Source organism: Chaetura pelagica, unplaced genomic scaffold (assembly GCF_000747805.2).
Source record: "Chaetura pelagica isolate M959 unplaced genomic scaffold, ChaPel_1.0 scaffold163, whole genome shotgun sequence".
NCBI lineage: Eukaryota > Metazoa > Chordata > Aves > Apodiformes > Apodidae > Chaetura > Chaetura pelagica.
The window spans coordinates 388,506-405,930 of NW_009952964.1; the positions used below are offsets into that span (position 1 = coordinate 388,506).

A 17,425-nucleotide genomic window follows, 5' to 3' on the forward strand; every position below is an offset into this window, starting at 1 on the left:
CAGTTATTATGGGGATAAGCAGACCTGAGGAAAATTAGCAGTTGTAGTAGTTCTGTTTTTTTGTTGTTGTTCATCTCTAATTTGTAGCAGGTTCTCAGTGGAACTAAATTTTGGAAACTTGACTGGTTTTAGTTTTAGTGTAACTTCAGAAGGGATTAATGTTTTGTGTAACTCAAAATACCAGTGTTTCTGTGTCTCATGTGAAAATGTGAACGTTGAAACTTGCTGCAGAAAGCTTACAAAACCAAGACCACCTGCATGGAGGCATTGGCTTCAGCTTGGTAGTTATGAAGGTGATTTGGTAGCACTTCATGGTGACTCTTCAAGTAGCTGGCATACAAATACAATATGTATTTTTCTTAATCAAGTAAAAGGCTGACATTTCAAGAGAGCTTTACTGCACTACCTTCAAGATACGTACATGTCTGGTGTAAGAAAAAAATGTGCGGCTTTTACTACTTAACTAACGTGATTCTCATCAGCTGCAAAGCTGGTTGTGGGTAGTGGGGAGCAAAAGCACCTCCGCGGAGTGACAGGTGAAGTGCTGGGAGCAGGGACACTGGCATCTCCTTGCTACATCTGAAACTGAAAACTCAGTTATTTTGCAGATCCACTTGCCAGCTGGATGTTGTAGTTCCTTGTCCCAAATGAAACTGGGAATGTATTGCAGGAGGATTCAGGAATGTATACATTTCCTGCAGTCCATTCTGGTAGCTTTTCTATTGAACTGACATATTTTTAACATGATAGGAAGAATCACCCTAACCAGTCTAATGTCATAAGATAAATTGTATCTTATGATTTTTTGCAAGTGGACATGACGGAGAGGAAGATATTTTGAAGGGTGTGTGTGTATGATAAGGTAGTTGTAATGCATGATCAGTAAGATAAAGGTGTTCAGAAGCACAACAAATTTTACGTGTCTTTGTAAGTCATAGAGATGTCCTTACATAACTTGTAAAACTTGAGCTTTGTGTAGCTTTTTGTGGATTTTTTACAGGCGTGAGCAGTTTTGTTTTTACAAAAAAGTTGGTAAATTCCACCTGTGGATTTTAATTGTTTTTTAATAGTAAATATCGCTGCAAGGTTCAACTTCTGAATTTCATATAGTGGAACAAAGTGGAGTTTTGTTTTTGTTATTTCTTCACTGTTTTGAATAACTTTGTTCAAATCCCCTACTTCAGAAACCTTGTGTAGCTCCCTGGGGGAGGCTGTGCTGTAGCTTACACAATCAAGTAGCTGACTCTTGCTCTTTGAACTAAAGTTACCCGTTTTCTCATCACAAAAGCCTTTACTTGGGATGGACAGGTAGCCACAGCCAGGGCTTCTCCTTCGTAAGCTGCAAAATGTTTTGCTGTGCAGGTTGGAGGAGTACTGTTTCTTAATTTTGCATGCTGAGATGAAAATTACTCCTCTACCTAATGTTAATTGATTTTAGGAAGACAAAACAAACCAAACCACAACAAGAATGAAACTGAACAAAACAAGAAAGGCAGTGATTTATATGCACTTTTAAAGTTTGTTTAAAATATATCTTTGCATTTAAAACTGGATCGCTGGGCCCAAAGAGTTGTGATAAATGGAGTTAAATCCAGCTGGCAGCCAGTTAAAAGTGGTGTCCTCTAGGGCTCGCAAGTGGGACCAGTTCTGTTAATTATTTTTATCAGTGATCTGGATGAGGTGATTGAGTGTACCCTCAGCAAGTTTACAGTTGACACTAAATTGAGCAGGAGTGTTGATCTGCTCAGGGGTAGGAAGGCCCTGCAGAGACATCTGGGCAGATTAGATCTGTGGGCTGAGGTCAGTGAGATTAGGTTTAACAAGACCAAGTGCTGGGTCCTGCAATTTGGTCACAATAACCCCAAGCAACGCTGCAGGCTGGGGGAAGAGTGGCTGGAAAACAGCCCAGTGGAAAAGCATGTGGGAGTACTGATGGATGGCCAGATGACCATGAACCAACAGTGTGCTCCAGTGACCAAGAAGGCCAATGGCATCCTGGCATATAACAAAAACAGTGTGTCCAGCAGTAGGGAAGTGGTTGTACCCCTGTATTCGGCACTGGTGAGGTCACAGCTTGAGTTCTGTGTTCAATTCTGGGTGTCATAGTATAAGAAAGACATGGAGTCTGTCCAGAGAAGAGCAACAAGGCTGGTGAGGGGTTTGGAGGACATGTTGTGTGAGGAGAGGCAGAGGGAACTGGGATTGTTTAGTCTGGAGAAGAGAAGGCTCAGTGAAGATCTTACTGCTTTCTACAACTACCTGAAGAGAGGTAGTAGAGAGGCCAGTGTTGGTCTCTTCTCCCAACTAATGAACGATAGGACAAGAGGAAATAGGTTTAAGTTGTGCCAGGGGAGATTTGGTTTGGCCATTAGGAAGAATTTCATTACTGAAATAGTGGTTAGGCATTGGAGAGGTGGTGGAGTCACCATCCCTAAAGGTGTTAAAAGAAGTGTTCAAATGTGGCACTTCAGGATATATTTTAGTGGTTATGGTAGTTGGATTATGGTTGGGCTTGATGATCTTAAAGGTCTCTTCCAACGTTAATGATTCTATGACTCTGTTATTCTCTTCTGTGATTTTATGATCTTGCTCTAGGTGCCCCTGAGCAGTGCATGGTGTTCACAGTGCACAGGGGTGTATACAACTTAAGTTGTGTGTTTTCAGTGGGCAGACCGGCTGAGGATGTTTTGGTACTGAAAACCTTGGACATGTTGACAAGGTGGCTTTTGTGTTTGCCTCCTCTGAGAACCAAGAAACTTTAGATCTGGCACCTGTAAGTAACTGTCATAATTTAACGGTCTTGAAAGCCTGAAAAGCCTGAATCATCTGTTACTGAGTGACAGGGTTTGTCTACACTGTCATGATGGTAAAATACTCTGTGTTGTATGCATTAAAAAATTACTTCCATGCCTTCTCTTTGCCTGTGTTTTTTGGGAGAGACTCCATTTCTCATGCATTTCTCAAGGCGAGACAAAGAAAGCAAAGTGTCAGGACACTAAATATGGAACACTCTGAAGTAACACGTAGGTGTTTTGTCATCTCAGCATTCAAGTAACTCTCTTGAATGTATTTAGATTGTCACCTTAAAATAGTGGTAAGTGTAGTTCATGTGAAGGATCAGAGAGAAAGTAAAAAAAGGAAGTGCTGGGGTAATAAAGAGTTGAAAAGTGACGTGTTACCTAAAAGTGACATAAGATGTGTTCTAAGTTCTTAAGATGCTAGGTGGTATAAGACAGCATGTTGATTTTCGCTTTAGATTTTCCAGGTTGCTGTATTGTTGTAGTAAGCCTGAAAATACATGACATTACTGAACTTCTCTTTTTAGTATTATCAGACATTTCCACATTATTGGCAGCTGACAGTCTTTTTAGTAAGACATGTTTGTGAAACAAAGCTTATAGTTCAGATTTTCTCGTTTTTTTTAACTCTTGATTTTCTTGCAGTGTGCCTCATTCATTCTGTTACAGAACAGTAACCAAGATTACAAGCAAAATTTAACTTTATTTTCTCTTATTTTTCATTAAATACTTAAAGTAAGGTTGAGAGGCTTGTCTGCTGTTTCTTCTTGTTGAGGTTTTAGCACCAGCAGATCATTTTCTGGACTGCTTCTTTCCTGACAACAAGAGCCAGGGGAACTTCAAGGGTAATAAGTGATATGCTTATATTGGTAGGAGGAGACATAGTTGTGTCTATACTGTTGTATAGAGTTATAAAGTTGTCTTTATACTGACCTTGTTGAAGTAAAAATCTGTTGAATATGGCCATGCCCCCAATGACCTCTGCTGCTCAAAGGCTATCTTGTTTGTTGACCAAAATATTCAAATGCTGCCTCTGACAGAGTGTATGCTTCCATAAGTGAATGCACCCTATTGTGAGTGAATATGAATTTTACATGTTTAAAAAGTTTGATCTGAAGCAAAAGTACTGGGATTTGCTCTTTTCTTTGTGCAGTTGTGCATCCTCCTTTCCTTTCTCTAGTGCTTGGTGGCTCTTGTTCTCACACAATTGTAGTCCTGGGCTCTGTCTTTATTGGAGTTTGATTTAGAATTGTATTTTTGAGTGAAACACAGTATTTGCTGTGAGGCCTACTCAGGCAGTCTGGGAGGTTCCTCCAGTGCATTGATGATAATGTCTTGATGCAAATGGTGGATTTTGTTTTCTCTAGCAGAATGAAAGGTAGATGGTTGTTTCTACATTAAAAAAATTAAGTAATTTATATCCTGCTAGTGCTTATGAAAAATATCTGGCAGGTAATGGTGTAAATGGGAAATGGATTTCCATGGGGTATATTGTTGAAAAACTATTGTGTGAAAACTAGATTTTCCTCTCTATAATGCAAGAGATCAAAAAGATACGGAGTTTTTTTTTCTTTTGTAAGCAAATGTAGGTTTGAAATACCTGTTTGTTACTTGCTATCATACTGGCAGCCGTAAGTTGTGCAGTGTTGAAGGACAGGGGAGATGCTGACTTTGAGAAGACCCTGTAGTGGTTCTCCCTAACCTAAAGATCTGCAGTATTGAGCTATTTCTTGTAATTTGTTCTGACCTGTTTATTTTAGGGCCTTCTGTCTTGTGAACCTCTTATTATAATCTTCTGCATCAAGATTGAAGCCTTCAGATGTGCAGTGAAGGTTTTTGTTAGTTGCACCCTCTTGCCATTTGGATCTGTGGGGACCCTCTTTCTGTTGAAATCCAGATCAGACCCTCATTGATTTGCATTTAAAAACATTATCCCTTCAGGTAGCTCACATCCTTCTTAAAGCAGTTGGGTGAACAGTAGGAAATATGTATGCTAAATAAAAGCTCATGTTGCAGTATTGTAAATCTGCATACTTGGCAGTATGTTACCTAGAATAGTCTTGGAGTTAATACATTTTGTGCCCTATTGAGCTTGCTTCAGAGTGGCCCACTCTTCTTAGATTGCACCAAGATAAATATTAACATGTGAGGTTTTGTTGTAAATACCCAGATACCCTTCACAGAATCACAGAATGGCAGGGCTTCAAAGGGACATGAAGATCACAGAATCATAGTATGTATTTGATTGGAAGGGACCTACAATGGTCATCTTGTCCAATTCCCCTGCTGGAGCATCATCACTTAGAGTAGATCACACAGGATCTAAGCTTGTACATAATGGAAGTAATTCAGAAATGCAGAAGAGTGTTGGAGCTGCTCTATGTGGATTTAGTAAAAATTGACTGTGGGGCTGGCTGATGTCTAACCTGTCTTTGTACATCCTGTACCAGCATGAGAGGGATCCCAGACTTGTACCAGGATCAATAGTTGCTACCGCAGTGCGAATGCTGGGTAGTTTTATACTGAGTAGTTATTGGCCAGCTTGGGATAGAGGAGACAAATTGAGTTTGAAAAGGTTTAGTGCATATGCTTTTTATCAGGTCTGCTTAACAGTTTTTCATGTTAAGTGCAGCATCAGGATCTTGACTCGTTGGATACACGTGTATCAGCTCTGGTTTCTGTCAGAAACAGTCTGCTCTGGTAATCTGCGATGTAAAAGCTAAACTTCTGGGGGAGGATTTTTTGTAGTTCTCATACCAAAACATGCCCTTCAAGTTTTTGTGTTAATGATGTCAAACTCTATTTCTTATCTTTTTGCAGAAAGGCTGTTTCTGACTGTTCTCCATCTCCGAGGGTGCGCAGGAGGCTCCAAGGGGCGGCAAGTACATACAGTGATACTAGGGCTCTCCCCCTGCAGCAAGGGGGCTGTGGTGGCTATGTTACTGATCTGTTTGCTGATAAAGCAAATTAAATGAACTGCAAGAACACGAGGGCCTTAATTCATATGGGAATTTTTACATGTGCTTTACTTACCACTGAAAAGTTCTATTCAGGATTTCAGCTCTCCTGTGTTAGGTGGTTTATGTATATGAAGGGGTACAGAACTTGTTTTCAGAGACATTTGTGTCTTTGAAAGTGTTGCTGGACACTTAGAATATTTATTTGTTTATTTTAAAGCGTACATGTTTGTAGATTTAGACATGCAGGTACTTTTGCGAGTACTGTTGGTTGTTGGTAGACATCTTCAAATAACTTTGAATAACTGACAGTTCTGTGAGCCCAAGAAGAGATGAGGAAGAAGCTTATTGTTGAGTCATATTTTTTATTGCGTGTCAGGGGAAGATGGGCTTGGAATTTCAGGGACTTTATGTCTCTGTCATTTGAATAGTTTTCACTGCAGCACTGACACTGGCACAACCCGGGTTCAATATCTGGGAGAACCCAGTGAGGCAGAAAAGACTCTTAAAATACATTTCTCTTGTGGGCAGCTGTTGAATTCTGGATTTGAGATAGCTCAACACCCACGGTAACAGAAGGTGCTGGCACTGCAGCGGTGGTTGAGTCTCATGGATCATCTGTTTAGTTTGCTTCTATACAGACAGATAGGGGACCCACAACAGTGCCTAATAGCCTCTGGTGGCATGGATATCAGCTTGTTCAAGACCATAGCTACCTTTTTTTTTTTTTTCTTAAAGACAAAGCAAGCAGAAGGACATTAGTTTGCTCTTTCCTGTTGCTTTTTAGAATTGAAGGCTAATATGATATTTCTAATAATCCATTCATAGTAATCTGAAAAATAAGAATTTTAATCTCCTATTTGTCATCTCAAAACCTTTGCCTTTTTTTCTTTTTGCATAATACTTATTTTTTGCATAACCTTCTTTGCCCCCCACCAAAGTACATAGTAGTAAAGAACTGAACTTAAAAAAAATGTCTTCCAAGTATTCCACTGAAGATTATAAATACTCTGCTTGAAGTTCAAGCATTGGTGTCCTGAATACTACTTGATAACATATTTATCATGCAGTATCAAGATAATGCTAAACTTCTGTCTTCACAGAAGGTTTCAGTCAAAACCTGGAAATTAGTTTCCTCAGAATTTTTATCATCTTTTAGCACTAGTGAGCCCATACCAGCAAGCTTTGTGGTGGAGCTGAAAACCACATTAAATTATCTTTAAAAGCTTAATCTAATTTGTAAGCACCTAGCAACTACAAAGTATTTTGGATGCAGTTTGCAATGTAAATACTCCTATGTTCTACATTTATGTTAATCATTAAGGGCTACTGGTCTGCTTGTTTGAAGGTTGAGGTTTAACTTACCTCAGCAGAAAATGTGTTCCTGTGTGTTGTATAATTTTAAAAAAGATTGTAAAAATTGTTCTTCATTAGACACTCTAAAAATGGCGCTGCTTGAGGTTTTGAAAGGGTGAGAAATAAAGCAAAGAATATATGCAGCCTGTCCATACCAGTCTAAAATAAAGCATGTAAATAAAACTCAGCTGTCAAAGGTAAATTACACACTTCTTACTGTGTAATTTTGATACCTTAAAATACAAACATTGCTAACTTTTTGTTTTATTTTTGGAAACAGAACATGGGGCAATTTAAAAAAATCAGTTTTAAGCAAAATCTCACAATGGGAGTTCTGTAGTTTGTTTTTACATATATGAAGCCTTAAAGTCTTTGCTATCAAATAGGCATCAATAAACACTAAAACAAGTTGGTATTCTGTTAAATTTTTACAAGCCTTTGAAGAGACTTATTTTGACAGAGTCTGCAATATATTAGCTCTGACAGATGAATCCTTTAACTGTGTGGGCTCCCCCCCCCCCCTTTTCTGCTGGAGGAAGCAATTAGCTCGTAAAAATGCCTGTCTCTGTGTAATGAGCTTCATATCTCTCATCACAATAACTTACAGGTTTTACTAAATTTTTTTCTGTGTTTTTCGGTTGTTTTGTTTTGGTTTTGTTTGGGTTTTTTTTGTTTGGTGTTTTTTTAAAGTCTAAAAAGGGCAGGGCAGCACACCTGGGAAACCTGCAATGTTTTTTTGCCCTTGGCAGCAGGAAGGGTGGGTGCCTTGCAGTCAGTTGTTGCTTACTGTGAGGCTCTTGTTTGCTGTGCCTGGACAATGAGTAATGTGAGAGTGATTTTGTGGAGAGGTAAGGAATTACGCACTGCAGAAAGTCTTCCTTCTAGTCCAAAGGGAGGTGGTCTTTGACAGCCTCACTAGGGCTTGCATCACTTGTGGTCATGTAGTTGTGCACTGCTTATGTTGGGGAGGAGAAGGTGGTGGCAGCATGGATGTGAGTGTAGAGTAGATGGAGGATTGCAGGAAAATATAACCCTGGGGAGGAGGAGAAAGTGCAGTACAAAAGGAGAGGAAAATTATGTGGACGCTTAGATTGTGTGGGCAGTGATTAAGAGAGTGACAAAGTATTAGGCCAGGAGGGCCTGTGCCACTCTGGCTTTCTTCTGGTAGAGGCTAGAATACTGTGTGATGCTAACGATCCTTTCTTGGGAATTCCAAGAATCCCAGCTAAATATTGAGTACTGTGGATATGTCAGTAGATTCTCATATGGTTTAATCTTCATAGAGAAGATAAAGGTAGATACATTTAGCAATTTGTGTAATACTGAGAAGAATTCAGAAGCTGCATAGTGCAACTAAGTATTTTAAAAAAAAATTCAAAAAATACTTCAAAGTATTTAAAAAATATTTCAAAACCAGGGTTGCAAAATTGGGCACTTACTAACTTAGAAGCTCCAGAATTTAGATAAGTTGGGGAAGTATTGCCTGTATAAGATGCATATTTGAGTCCGCCTTTATCTTGCTGACTGGAGGAGAAGGCACTGACCTCTGGGTTTTTTGTATTAACTTGGTACTGATAAGGGTTACTGAATTGGCATCTGTGAAAGATGACATTTTATGTTCAAAAACACCTTTGTGGTTACTTTGCCTTTGTGTCCTGGAGGATGGGAAAGATGAAGTCTTCTTCCCATTGTTGGTTTCTCAGCTTCTTCCATTCCAGGGCTAGTGTTCTGCATTTTTCTAGAGGGTAGACTAGAGCATTGTTTCTTTGACATGGGTGACACACCCTGACAGGTGTGATGTCAGAGCCATATGCTTTTTTTGATCTTGGTCATAGTCAGGATTGTGATTGCAACGCTCAGATTTCATAATTTGTGCAAGTAATTCCCTGTTATCACTTAGGCAACCTGAAAATTTTCTTTTCAACAGTTTTGATTTTCTGTTTTCTCAGAGAGCAGAAACTTTCCTCTTCCCATTTTTCTCCCTTAGCACTGAAATTATGCATGTCAATGGGAACATTCACAGCTCTAAATTTCCAGCTGTGCTCTGCAAAACTGACAGGACCTCCATTGATTGTTTCTTCTTCTTTAGTTGCCCTGGTTTAGTCACCATAAATTGAAGCATTTTGGAAAACTCATACAGGTATGGTACGTATTATTTTGCTCCAGTTCATCATTATACATTGATTTAAAATGACCAGCAGCAGAGTGCCTAAATTAAAATTACTGCTTTAAATTCACCTCAAAATTTTCAGCAGTTTTACAGGAAACAGAGAAGTAGTCCTGTGGTCACTTTTAATTACAGTTTAATTATGTAACTGTTTCAGGTTTCTATCTGCTTTACTTCTTCAGTGTTCTTGTTTCCAAGCAAATTGTGATTCATTTTTGGGAATAAAATCTAAAGCATTGGGAGACCTAACTTTCCCACAATGCTAAGTACTCATATCTAATCAAAGCCAGTTGAATACTGATGGAGCTGAGCTAATTTGGAAATAAAACCATTGTCTGAGCCTTTTTTTTTTCCCCCTCCTTTTACCCGTTGCATTATATAAAGCCAGGTTTGTATTAGATTAGGGATAGCATCCCAGGGAATGTCAGTGGAACAGGTATTCCAGATAATTTTCAGCACAGGGAAAACAGGCCAAGCCTAGAGTAATTAAATTAAAGTCTAAATTAAAGGACAATGTCCTGAGTGCATTTTCATCTCTATTTAAGCTAATAGGAACCAGAACAAAATGGGTGTTACAGGACTGGGCACTGTAGTCTGTCTCACTCCATTTTTTAAAACGCAAAATTTAACCTTAGATCACCAAATAATGTGCCACAAGTAAAACTCCCCTTTGACTCAGCTCCCATGAAAACTCACCTGGAGTACTGTGTCCAGTTTTGGAGCCCCCAGCACAAGAAAGACGTGAAGCTCCTGGAGAAAGTCCAGAAGGGAGTGCCACAAACATGATCCAGGGGCTGAAGCACCTCTGCTGTGAGGACAGGCTGAGAGACGACAGGTTGTTCAGCCTGGAGAATCACACAGAATCACAAGAGTCCTAGGGATTGGAAGGGACCTCGAAAGATCATCTAGTCCAACCCCGCTGCCAGAGCAGGGTCGCCTAAAGCACATCACACAGGAATGTGTCCAGGCAGGTTTTGAATGTCTCCAGTGAAGGAGACTCCACAACCTCTCTGGGTGGCCTGTTCCAAGAAGAAAAGGCTCTGGGCCTCATAGCAGCTTTCCAGTATCTGAAGAGGGTATCTTTCCAGTATCTGAAGGAAAGCTGGGGAGGGACTTTACAGTGAGAGGACAAGGGCTTCAAACTGAAAAGAGGGGAGATTTAGATTAGACATTAAAAATAAATTCTTTAGTGTGAGGATAGTAAGAAACTGGAACAGGTTGCTGAGAGTAAGTTGTGGAAGCCCCACATCTGGAAGTGTTCAAGGACAGGTTAAATGGGGCTCTGAGCAACCTGGTCTAGTGGGAGATGTCCCTGCCTATGCAGGGGTGTTGGTAATAGATGATCTTTAAGGTCCCTTCCAACTCAATCCATTCTATGATTCTATGAAACTTACTAATGTGAAAAAGGGACTATCTTGCAAACCTGTACAGTAGGAATGAAATAACAGACTTCTGCTTTGTGTCACTAGAGCAATTCTTCTGCCACACAGCAAAATAGGCAGTAACTAACCCAACCACACCTTTTTTCTTCTTCAGAAGACAATGTAAGTTGCTTCAGAATTTGTTGTCATTTTGCATTTGCTGAGATAGATGAGCTAGGTTAAGTGTGTAGCTGTGGCTGTGGAGAGAATCAGGATTTTCCTTTACAAGGGCATAGAATTGCTAATCCAACTTGAAAGTTCAGAAAATCTGCAGAACTACAGAAGTCTTCTCTGAATACAGCTTTACCGTATTATATTGTACATAAATGTTGTCACTGGGATTGATACTGAATAATGATGTTCTGGCTGCCTCTTTAAAAAAACAAAACCAAGAATTAATGGGAAATGTATTGAATGGAGGCTTTTCAGTAACAAAAGGTGGTAGGAAGCGAGTAGAAATAATGGCTCAAACTGGGGTTTTTTTCCCTTTATATTTCCACTAGAATAAAGTGGCTAAAATGCCTTGAACTCTCTAAATACTTACTGGTATAGCTGTTTGCATCAGAATACATTTGTGTGACACCTTGCAACTTTGTTGAGAGGGCACTTATTAATGTGTTGAAGAACAAAATGTGGAATTGCTTGTGTATGATGACGAACAGGAAGGAAGGGTGCAAGGCAGCCAAACAAGCCTAGTAAGCTTAACTGAAAATATGAGGCCTTAAAAAACAAAGTGATTTATGTGATCCACTACAAACAGTTGGATCTGATCCAAAGTTCTTACTGAAGCAAACAAAACCATTATTTAAGTCATAGATTCAGCTTGAGCAATTTGTTGGTTTATATGTTTTTTCTTAGCAGACAACAGATTTGTAGGAATGAAAGAGATTTTAAATTGTTTTTAACCTTTCCTATGATCATTTAGTAAAGCAAGTACGAGGTCTTCTAATATGCTTGTCCATCATATACCCAGCTAGATTACTGCTGTGTTTGTAGCAAATCTGCTGGCTGCACTTCCCAGAAGCTTTTTGCCTTTGCATGCTTAAACCCAGGGCCTGTCCCTCCCAAGGAGGCTGTTAGCATCACTGTTATCCTTGGAGATGTTCATGCTGCTGCTTCACATGAATTTTTTACTTTTACTGTCCTCCTGGAGTATTGCCCTTTTTTTCTTGAACACTTCCAAGGATTCTGCAACCCTCCCTCTCATACTGGATAATCTCTAGGTATTACAGTTATCTTGGGTTGTGGTGTGTATATAAGTAGTGCCACATTAGTGTCTGAAGTATGGTATAAATCTAGCACCTTCTGTGCCCTACTGCAGAGGGCAATCAATATGCTTTTCTCATCCCCCTTCCCCACCAAGTGTGCAGCTCCCCACATTCATCCATAGGCAGTAGTCTAGTCACTGCTGAATGCACTTGCATCTCCTGGTAAATACCTGCACAAGTCTTGACCTAGGAGTGATTGCAGTGAGACAGGAGCTGTGGAGACTTCTGTAAGATGGTGTAGAAAGCAGTGAATGGTTTTCTTGATCACTGAGGACAGAGCCCTTTCTGGGCCTGAGAGTAACTAGTGGCTTCAAGACAGAGTGACTTTAATAGGACTACCTGGCAGTTGTAGTGTTTAAGCATTTTCTCCCTTGATATTTGTACATACTGCATTTTGTTATTATTTTTTTCCTGTAGCTGTATGTATTTCTCCCCTCTATACCTTGAGTGCATTAGTAGCACAAAAAGACTTTGCTAAAAATGACACTTGTTTGTAAGATCCCAAGGATCAGAGGTGCAGCAGGTTTGTATAACATGCTTAAGATTAATGCTGCACTTCTCACATCCTTTGCTCTCTTAACTTAGCCATAGTAATTTTTATCTTAGTTTATAATTTATCAGAGACGTGGGATTTTCTTTGACTTGCTAATGAAAGTAAAAAAATACGTAAACTAGAATTGAATTTTGTGCACTAAATGTAGGTGACAGTTCAAAATATTTATACTTGGTATTCTAGTCTGTAATTACTGCTTTCAGTTATTGACTATTTGCCATGTAATGTGCAGTTTGTTTTTAAGAATATGTTTTCAGCAATTAATGTAGTGTTTATCCAAATTAAGTGATGCAGACAGCTGTAGAAGTATTGCAAGATCAGTGTGTAACAAAATGCTATTTTTGGCAGTACTCAGTTTGCTTTCTCTTTTACTTCTTGCTCTTCTCCTCTCCACAGCATTTTTTATTTCTGCGACAAATCAGAAGAATGCACTTAGTTGCCCTTTTCAGCAGCTCTGCAGCCTGTGGAGAGTGTGGGCAGTCTTTGTTTGCAGCATCCTGGAAAATGTGTATTCCAATGGAGAAGTGATCTGCTGAAAAGCGCATACTTGTACAGTTGCTCTTTCTGCCTTGTTGCACTGCTTGCCAAGATCTGAAATGCCTGGTCTCTAACACTCCCTGGGATTTGCCATTTCTTCTGCCAGAGAAACACTGCCTGCCACAGTTACCCAAGGAGCCCCAAAGAAAGAGGATGCTGAAGATGGCTATTTGTGGTTTTTACACAGTTTGGGTTTTGTTACTGGAAGTGGCAGTAGCATTTGGTCCAGTACCAAGGATCACTTGGGAACATAGAGGTAAGAGAAACTTAAGTAGTATAATATGGGACATTGCCACAACCCTAGGGTTTCTACGGGATCTGAAATTTATTGAGGCTGTATGTTCTTCCAGCCTGCTTGTTTGGTCAAGTGTTACTGGCATTGCTTAGCTTATGAAGTGTTTATGACTAGAATATTCGAAAGTGACTCAGACACTGAGTTAACTGATTTCAGAAGTTCTGAAAACATAGCATTTTAAAGGAGGAATTTCAAATTTGTCTTTCTTAATGGAGGGATTTTGCAGCTGAGGCTTGCTTCAAGAGAAAAACCCAATAGATGTATTTTGTTTTACTGAAATTATTTTTACTTCAAGCCTGAACATATTAGCAAAATACACATTTCCAGCTATTAATCTTTTTATGCTTTTTCAGGCTGAGCTGTATTTTGACATTAAGCTATCCTGTGTACTAAATAACTCACCAGGTGAAAGGGATACAAGCATTTGACACTTTTTGACAACAATATATGGTGGCTAGTATTGAAACAATCTTTTTCTCAGAACGTCAGTTTCCCTGTACTTGAGGTTGAAGCAAGTATTCATAACCTCTCAATACAATTAGCAGGAGTCAGCAGTTGTCGCACAAAGACAAGCTGTAAGGATCAGAGAATCCTTTAGGCTTTGATTTAATGTAGCCTAGGTCTGAAGAGAACTAGAGAACTCTAGAGCAAGGACTACAGAGTAGTTAATTGCTGCTGTTTGTGAATAGCCGTCTTTCTATTTTCTCTCTCTTGTTTGTGTTTGCGTCCTCCTTTGCTGTTAGTTAGTTAGCAGGAATTACTTACCCAAGTGTGCAGTAACCAAACAAGTATATGGACAGTGTGAAGAAGCAGCCTTAAATAAGAATGTTGAATACTGAGCAGTCATTGTGTAGGAAACGATAGATGGATGTAAGTTTGTTGATCCAGGTTATCAGAAATAATAATCTAGACAAGGCTTGCAGTTCCTGCCTGTGCTTCTTGATGCTCCTTTATAACAATTGAAATTTGTCAGGTTGCTGTTTAATGATGATATGGTAATGCACTGCAGATCCACATCCGTATTATCCTTATCTGCTAAAGACTCTTTCATTTAAGTAAGGGAGGCCTGCTTTGAGCGGGAGTGGGAATTTGGTTCAGCGGAGAACTGAATGTGTGGAGTTGTGTGAACTGCTTCATCCATTTGGGGAAACTTTTCCTGCCAAGTGAAAGACTTAAAAATGGCATGCTTGAAAACCTAGTTTAAAATTAATATTTCTGGAGAATTACACTTGAAAATGTGCAATTTATAAAGTTAGAATTGGAAGCAGTAGTACATTGTTTGTTGCCTGTATCTTAAAAAGCCACACTTAATCTTATTGTAGTCTCTTGCACAAAATACAGTCTCCTAAGCTTTCAGTAATTTTTCCATTATGGTTGTACATGCAGAAAAAAGTATGTATGTTTGTCATTTTGTGTCATCTTTCTCCAAGCCATTCTGTTCCAGTCTGCATGCTTCCTCATTTCACTGTCTTTTCCCCAGTGTCTCCCTCTTTCTGTCATCTTCCTTTTCATCTTGATTTTACCTTATGTTACTGTTTTTTGTCATACATTTAATCTCTGGTCTCGACTTAAAAATTGGCTTATTTACCCTCTGTAAATGGTTCCTTTTTAAGCTCTGTGACTTCTTCCTGCTATGGTAATACACTGAAGTGTTGTCTTTTAAGGTGTGGAATTCTTTGTGAGTTTTGTTTGGAGCAGTTGCAAGGGATGTGGTGACTGACCTGATTTTCCACAGTAGATGGGTATGTGGAAAAGAAAAAGTGAGGAAGGACCTGACAGTGCATGTGTAAAATGGAATGTTAAAAAAAAGGGAATTAATAGGTAGAAAGACGTGAGTTACAGGGATCACTACAAGAGGAAATATTTAGGTATTTGAAATTGAACAAGAAAGTGAGGACGCCAGGGATTTTGATGCTGGTGGCGGGAGATGCTGTTTCTGCTGAAGCAAGTTTCTGAGTCATCTCTTGTCTGTTACATGGATTGTCCAAACTAACCTTTCCTGTTTTCAAGATATCCAACAGCAGTTAGACAACTTAAAAAAATGACCCATAAACTTGACTCTAAGTGATTGTGTGTCTTCATATGGTGCTATTTTTTATTTCAACAGAGGTCCAGCTAATACATTTTCATGAATTAGAAGTGTCGAACTATTCAACCTTGCTGTTAAATGAAGACAAAGATTTTCTGTATGTAGGAGCCAGAGAAGTGATCTTTGCATTAAATGCAGTGAATATTGCTGAAAAGCAGCACGAGGTATGCTTTTTAATACATTATCCCCCACATAATAATAATACTCTATATATTACTTAATTTCTTGATATCAGTAGCACTGCATTTCATGTGGTAGGTACCTAAAAGAGAAAATACTCCTGTGTGGGCTACTCCTGTGTTTTTTCTGAAAGATGCTATACAGTAAAACATGCCATCATATGACAGGAAGAAATGAGAAACTGAATATAAAAAAGTAACTATAGGTCTCCTTAGGTATTTTCTTTTTGAGTATAGGATACTGGACTGGAGGGACTTCAGGTATCATCTGTAATTGTGGTTCTTAACATATTTGCATTTGCAAATGTCACCTCCCCAGGAAATGATGGCTTTGAACCTTTGAAAACTACTTGTAAAATGGCTTGCATTTGCTGTTGGTAGTTTTAGGATTGCCTTTTGTTATGTGTGTTATGGCAAGATTTTTAGCCCTTGCATTAAATTAAAGTGCTTTGAAGATGCTTTTTTTGTTGCTTGTTTTTTCACTTAGTTACACTGGAAGGTCACTGAAGATAAAAGAACTAAATGTGCAGTCAAAGGCAAATCAGAACAGGTATGTACTTTTACTGAACTTTGAGAAAGATGTTATACCTTTCACTTCAAGGGGAGAGATGTTAAAAGAAGAAAGGCTCTGTATGAAATGAAAATTTTCAAGTAACCACCTAAATGCTTTAATTAACTTGAGCTTTAGAAACTGCAGCATGCTTAAGTTTTTTAATTCTTAGTTCATTATTCCTTACTGGTGAATATTATTTGAATGTTTAAAAATCTGAACACACTGATGTGTGCTTAATGTTACAAGTTTTTCCATTAAAATGATAAGCCAGTATTACTTTCACTGACACAATCGATAGCAGCTGATGTGTTTTGTTATTGCAGTAATTCCCCTCAGCATTTGATTTTACAAAGTGACAGATAATTTCGTTTGCTTTGCTTTAGGACATGGGGTTTATTTATTAAGTCAGTGTTGTTGCACCAGTGTATTTTTCACTTACTACATCAGTCGTTATTGTGGTGCTCGATGGGTGTGCCCCTTGTGGCAGCACCTTGCTGGTGTCACTGCTCAGACAATTCGGCACCTTAGCAGCCTGATCTCCTGCCAGCTTGGCAATGCAGGCAGCTCAGCCTCTGGGATTACTTGGTGTTTCTGGGAACCATGGACTCCTCACAGCTGCCAGTGTCCAGGCTGGCTTGCTAAGTTTTTCTTTTTGTGGCATTGCTTTACTTGAGGTGGTTGACTGATGTGGTGCCACTCAGTTTAGTGATACAGTAAAGTGTTTGGCAAGACTGATGGTTTTGCTTTTAGCACAGGTTTGAACATGTAAGTATGCAAGCCCTGGAAATACAAGGAAGAGTCCTACTGTACATTTGCAGGGGTTTGAGATCAGCACCCCTAGACATGCAGCATCCCTGGATCACACTTATAAAACCCCAGGTGCTGCATCCAGGGCTGATAGACATCCTGAATTCATGGGACTCCTCTGGGTGGGAGTTGGCTCTCTCTCCCTTGGCTCAGCTTACTCCCTTTTCTTTGGCTGACAGCCATTACCTGAACACGAGGTGTGGTGGGTATTTAAGAGATGTTTCCTTCCTATCTCCCTCTTCAGGATGCACTCAGAGTGTTATTTGTGTTCTCCAGGCTTGGTTGGGGTTACTAGTAATATCCACATGTAGCCACAATGAGTATGAGAGATGTGCATCCAGTTTAAAAGAGACAGTGTGCATCTCCACTAATCCTCTGCAGAGATTATTTGTATTAGTTAGAAGGGATATTAGACCCCATAAATACGTACTTTTGGAGAGCTCCA

At 39.3% G+C, this 17,425-nt stretch overlaps 1 protein-coding gene across 1 annotated transcript in view; it reads left to right on the forward strand.

The window, feature by feature from the left end:
• The first annotated feature begins 13,219 nt into the window (after window positions 1-13,219).
• The window catches only part of SEMA4D (sema domain, immunoglobulin domain (Ig), transmembrane domain (TM) and short cytoplasmic domain, (semaphorin) 4D), a 21,777-nt gene continuing 17,571 nt past the window's right edge, over window positions 13,220-17,425 (forward strand). Inside the window, exons 1-3 of the mRNA XM_009995688.1 lie at window positions 13,220-13,313; window positions 15,460-15,605; window positions 16,108-16,170. Of these exons, the coding sequence (XP_009993990.1) occupies window positions 13,220-13,313; window positions 15,460-15,605; window positions 16,108-16,170 (303 nt within the window). The remainder of the gene's footprint in view (window positions 13,314-15,459; window positions 15,606-16,107; window positions 16,171-17,425) is intronic.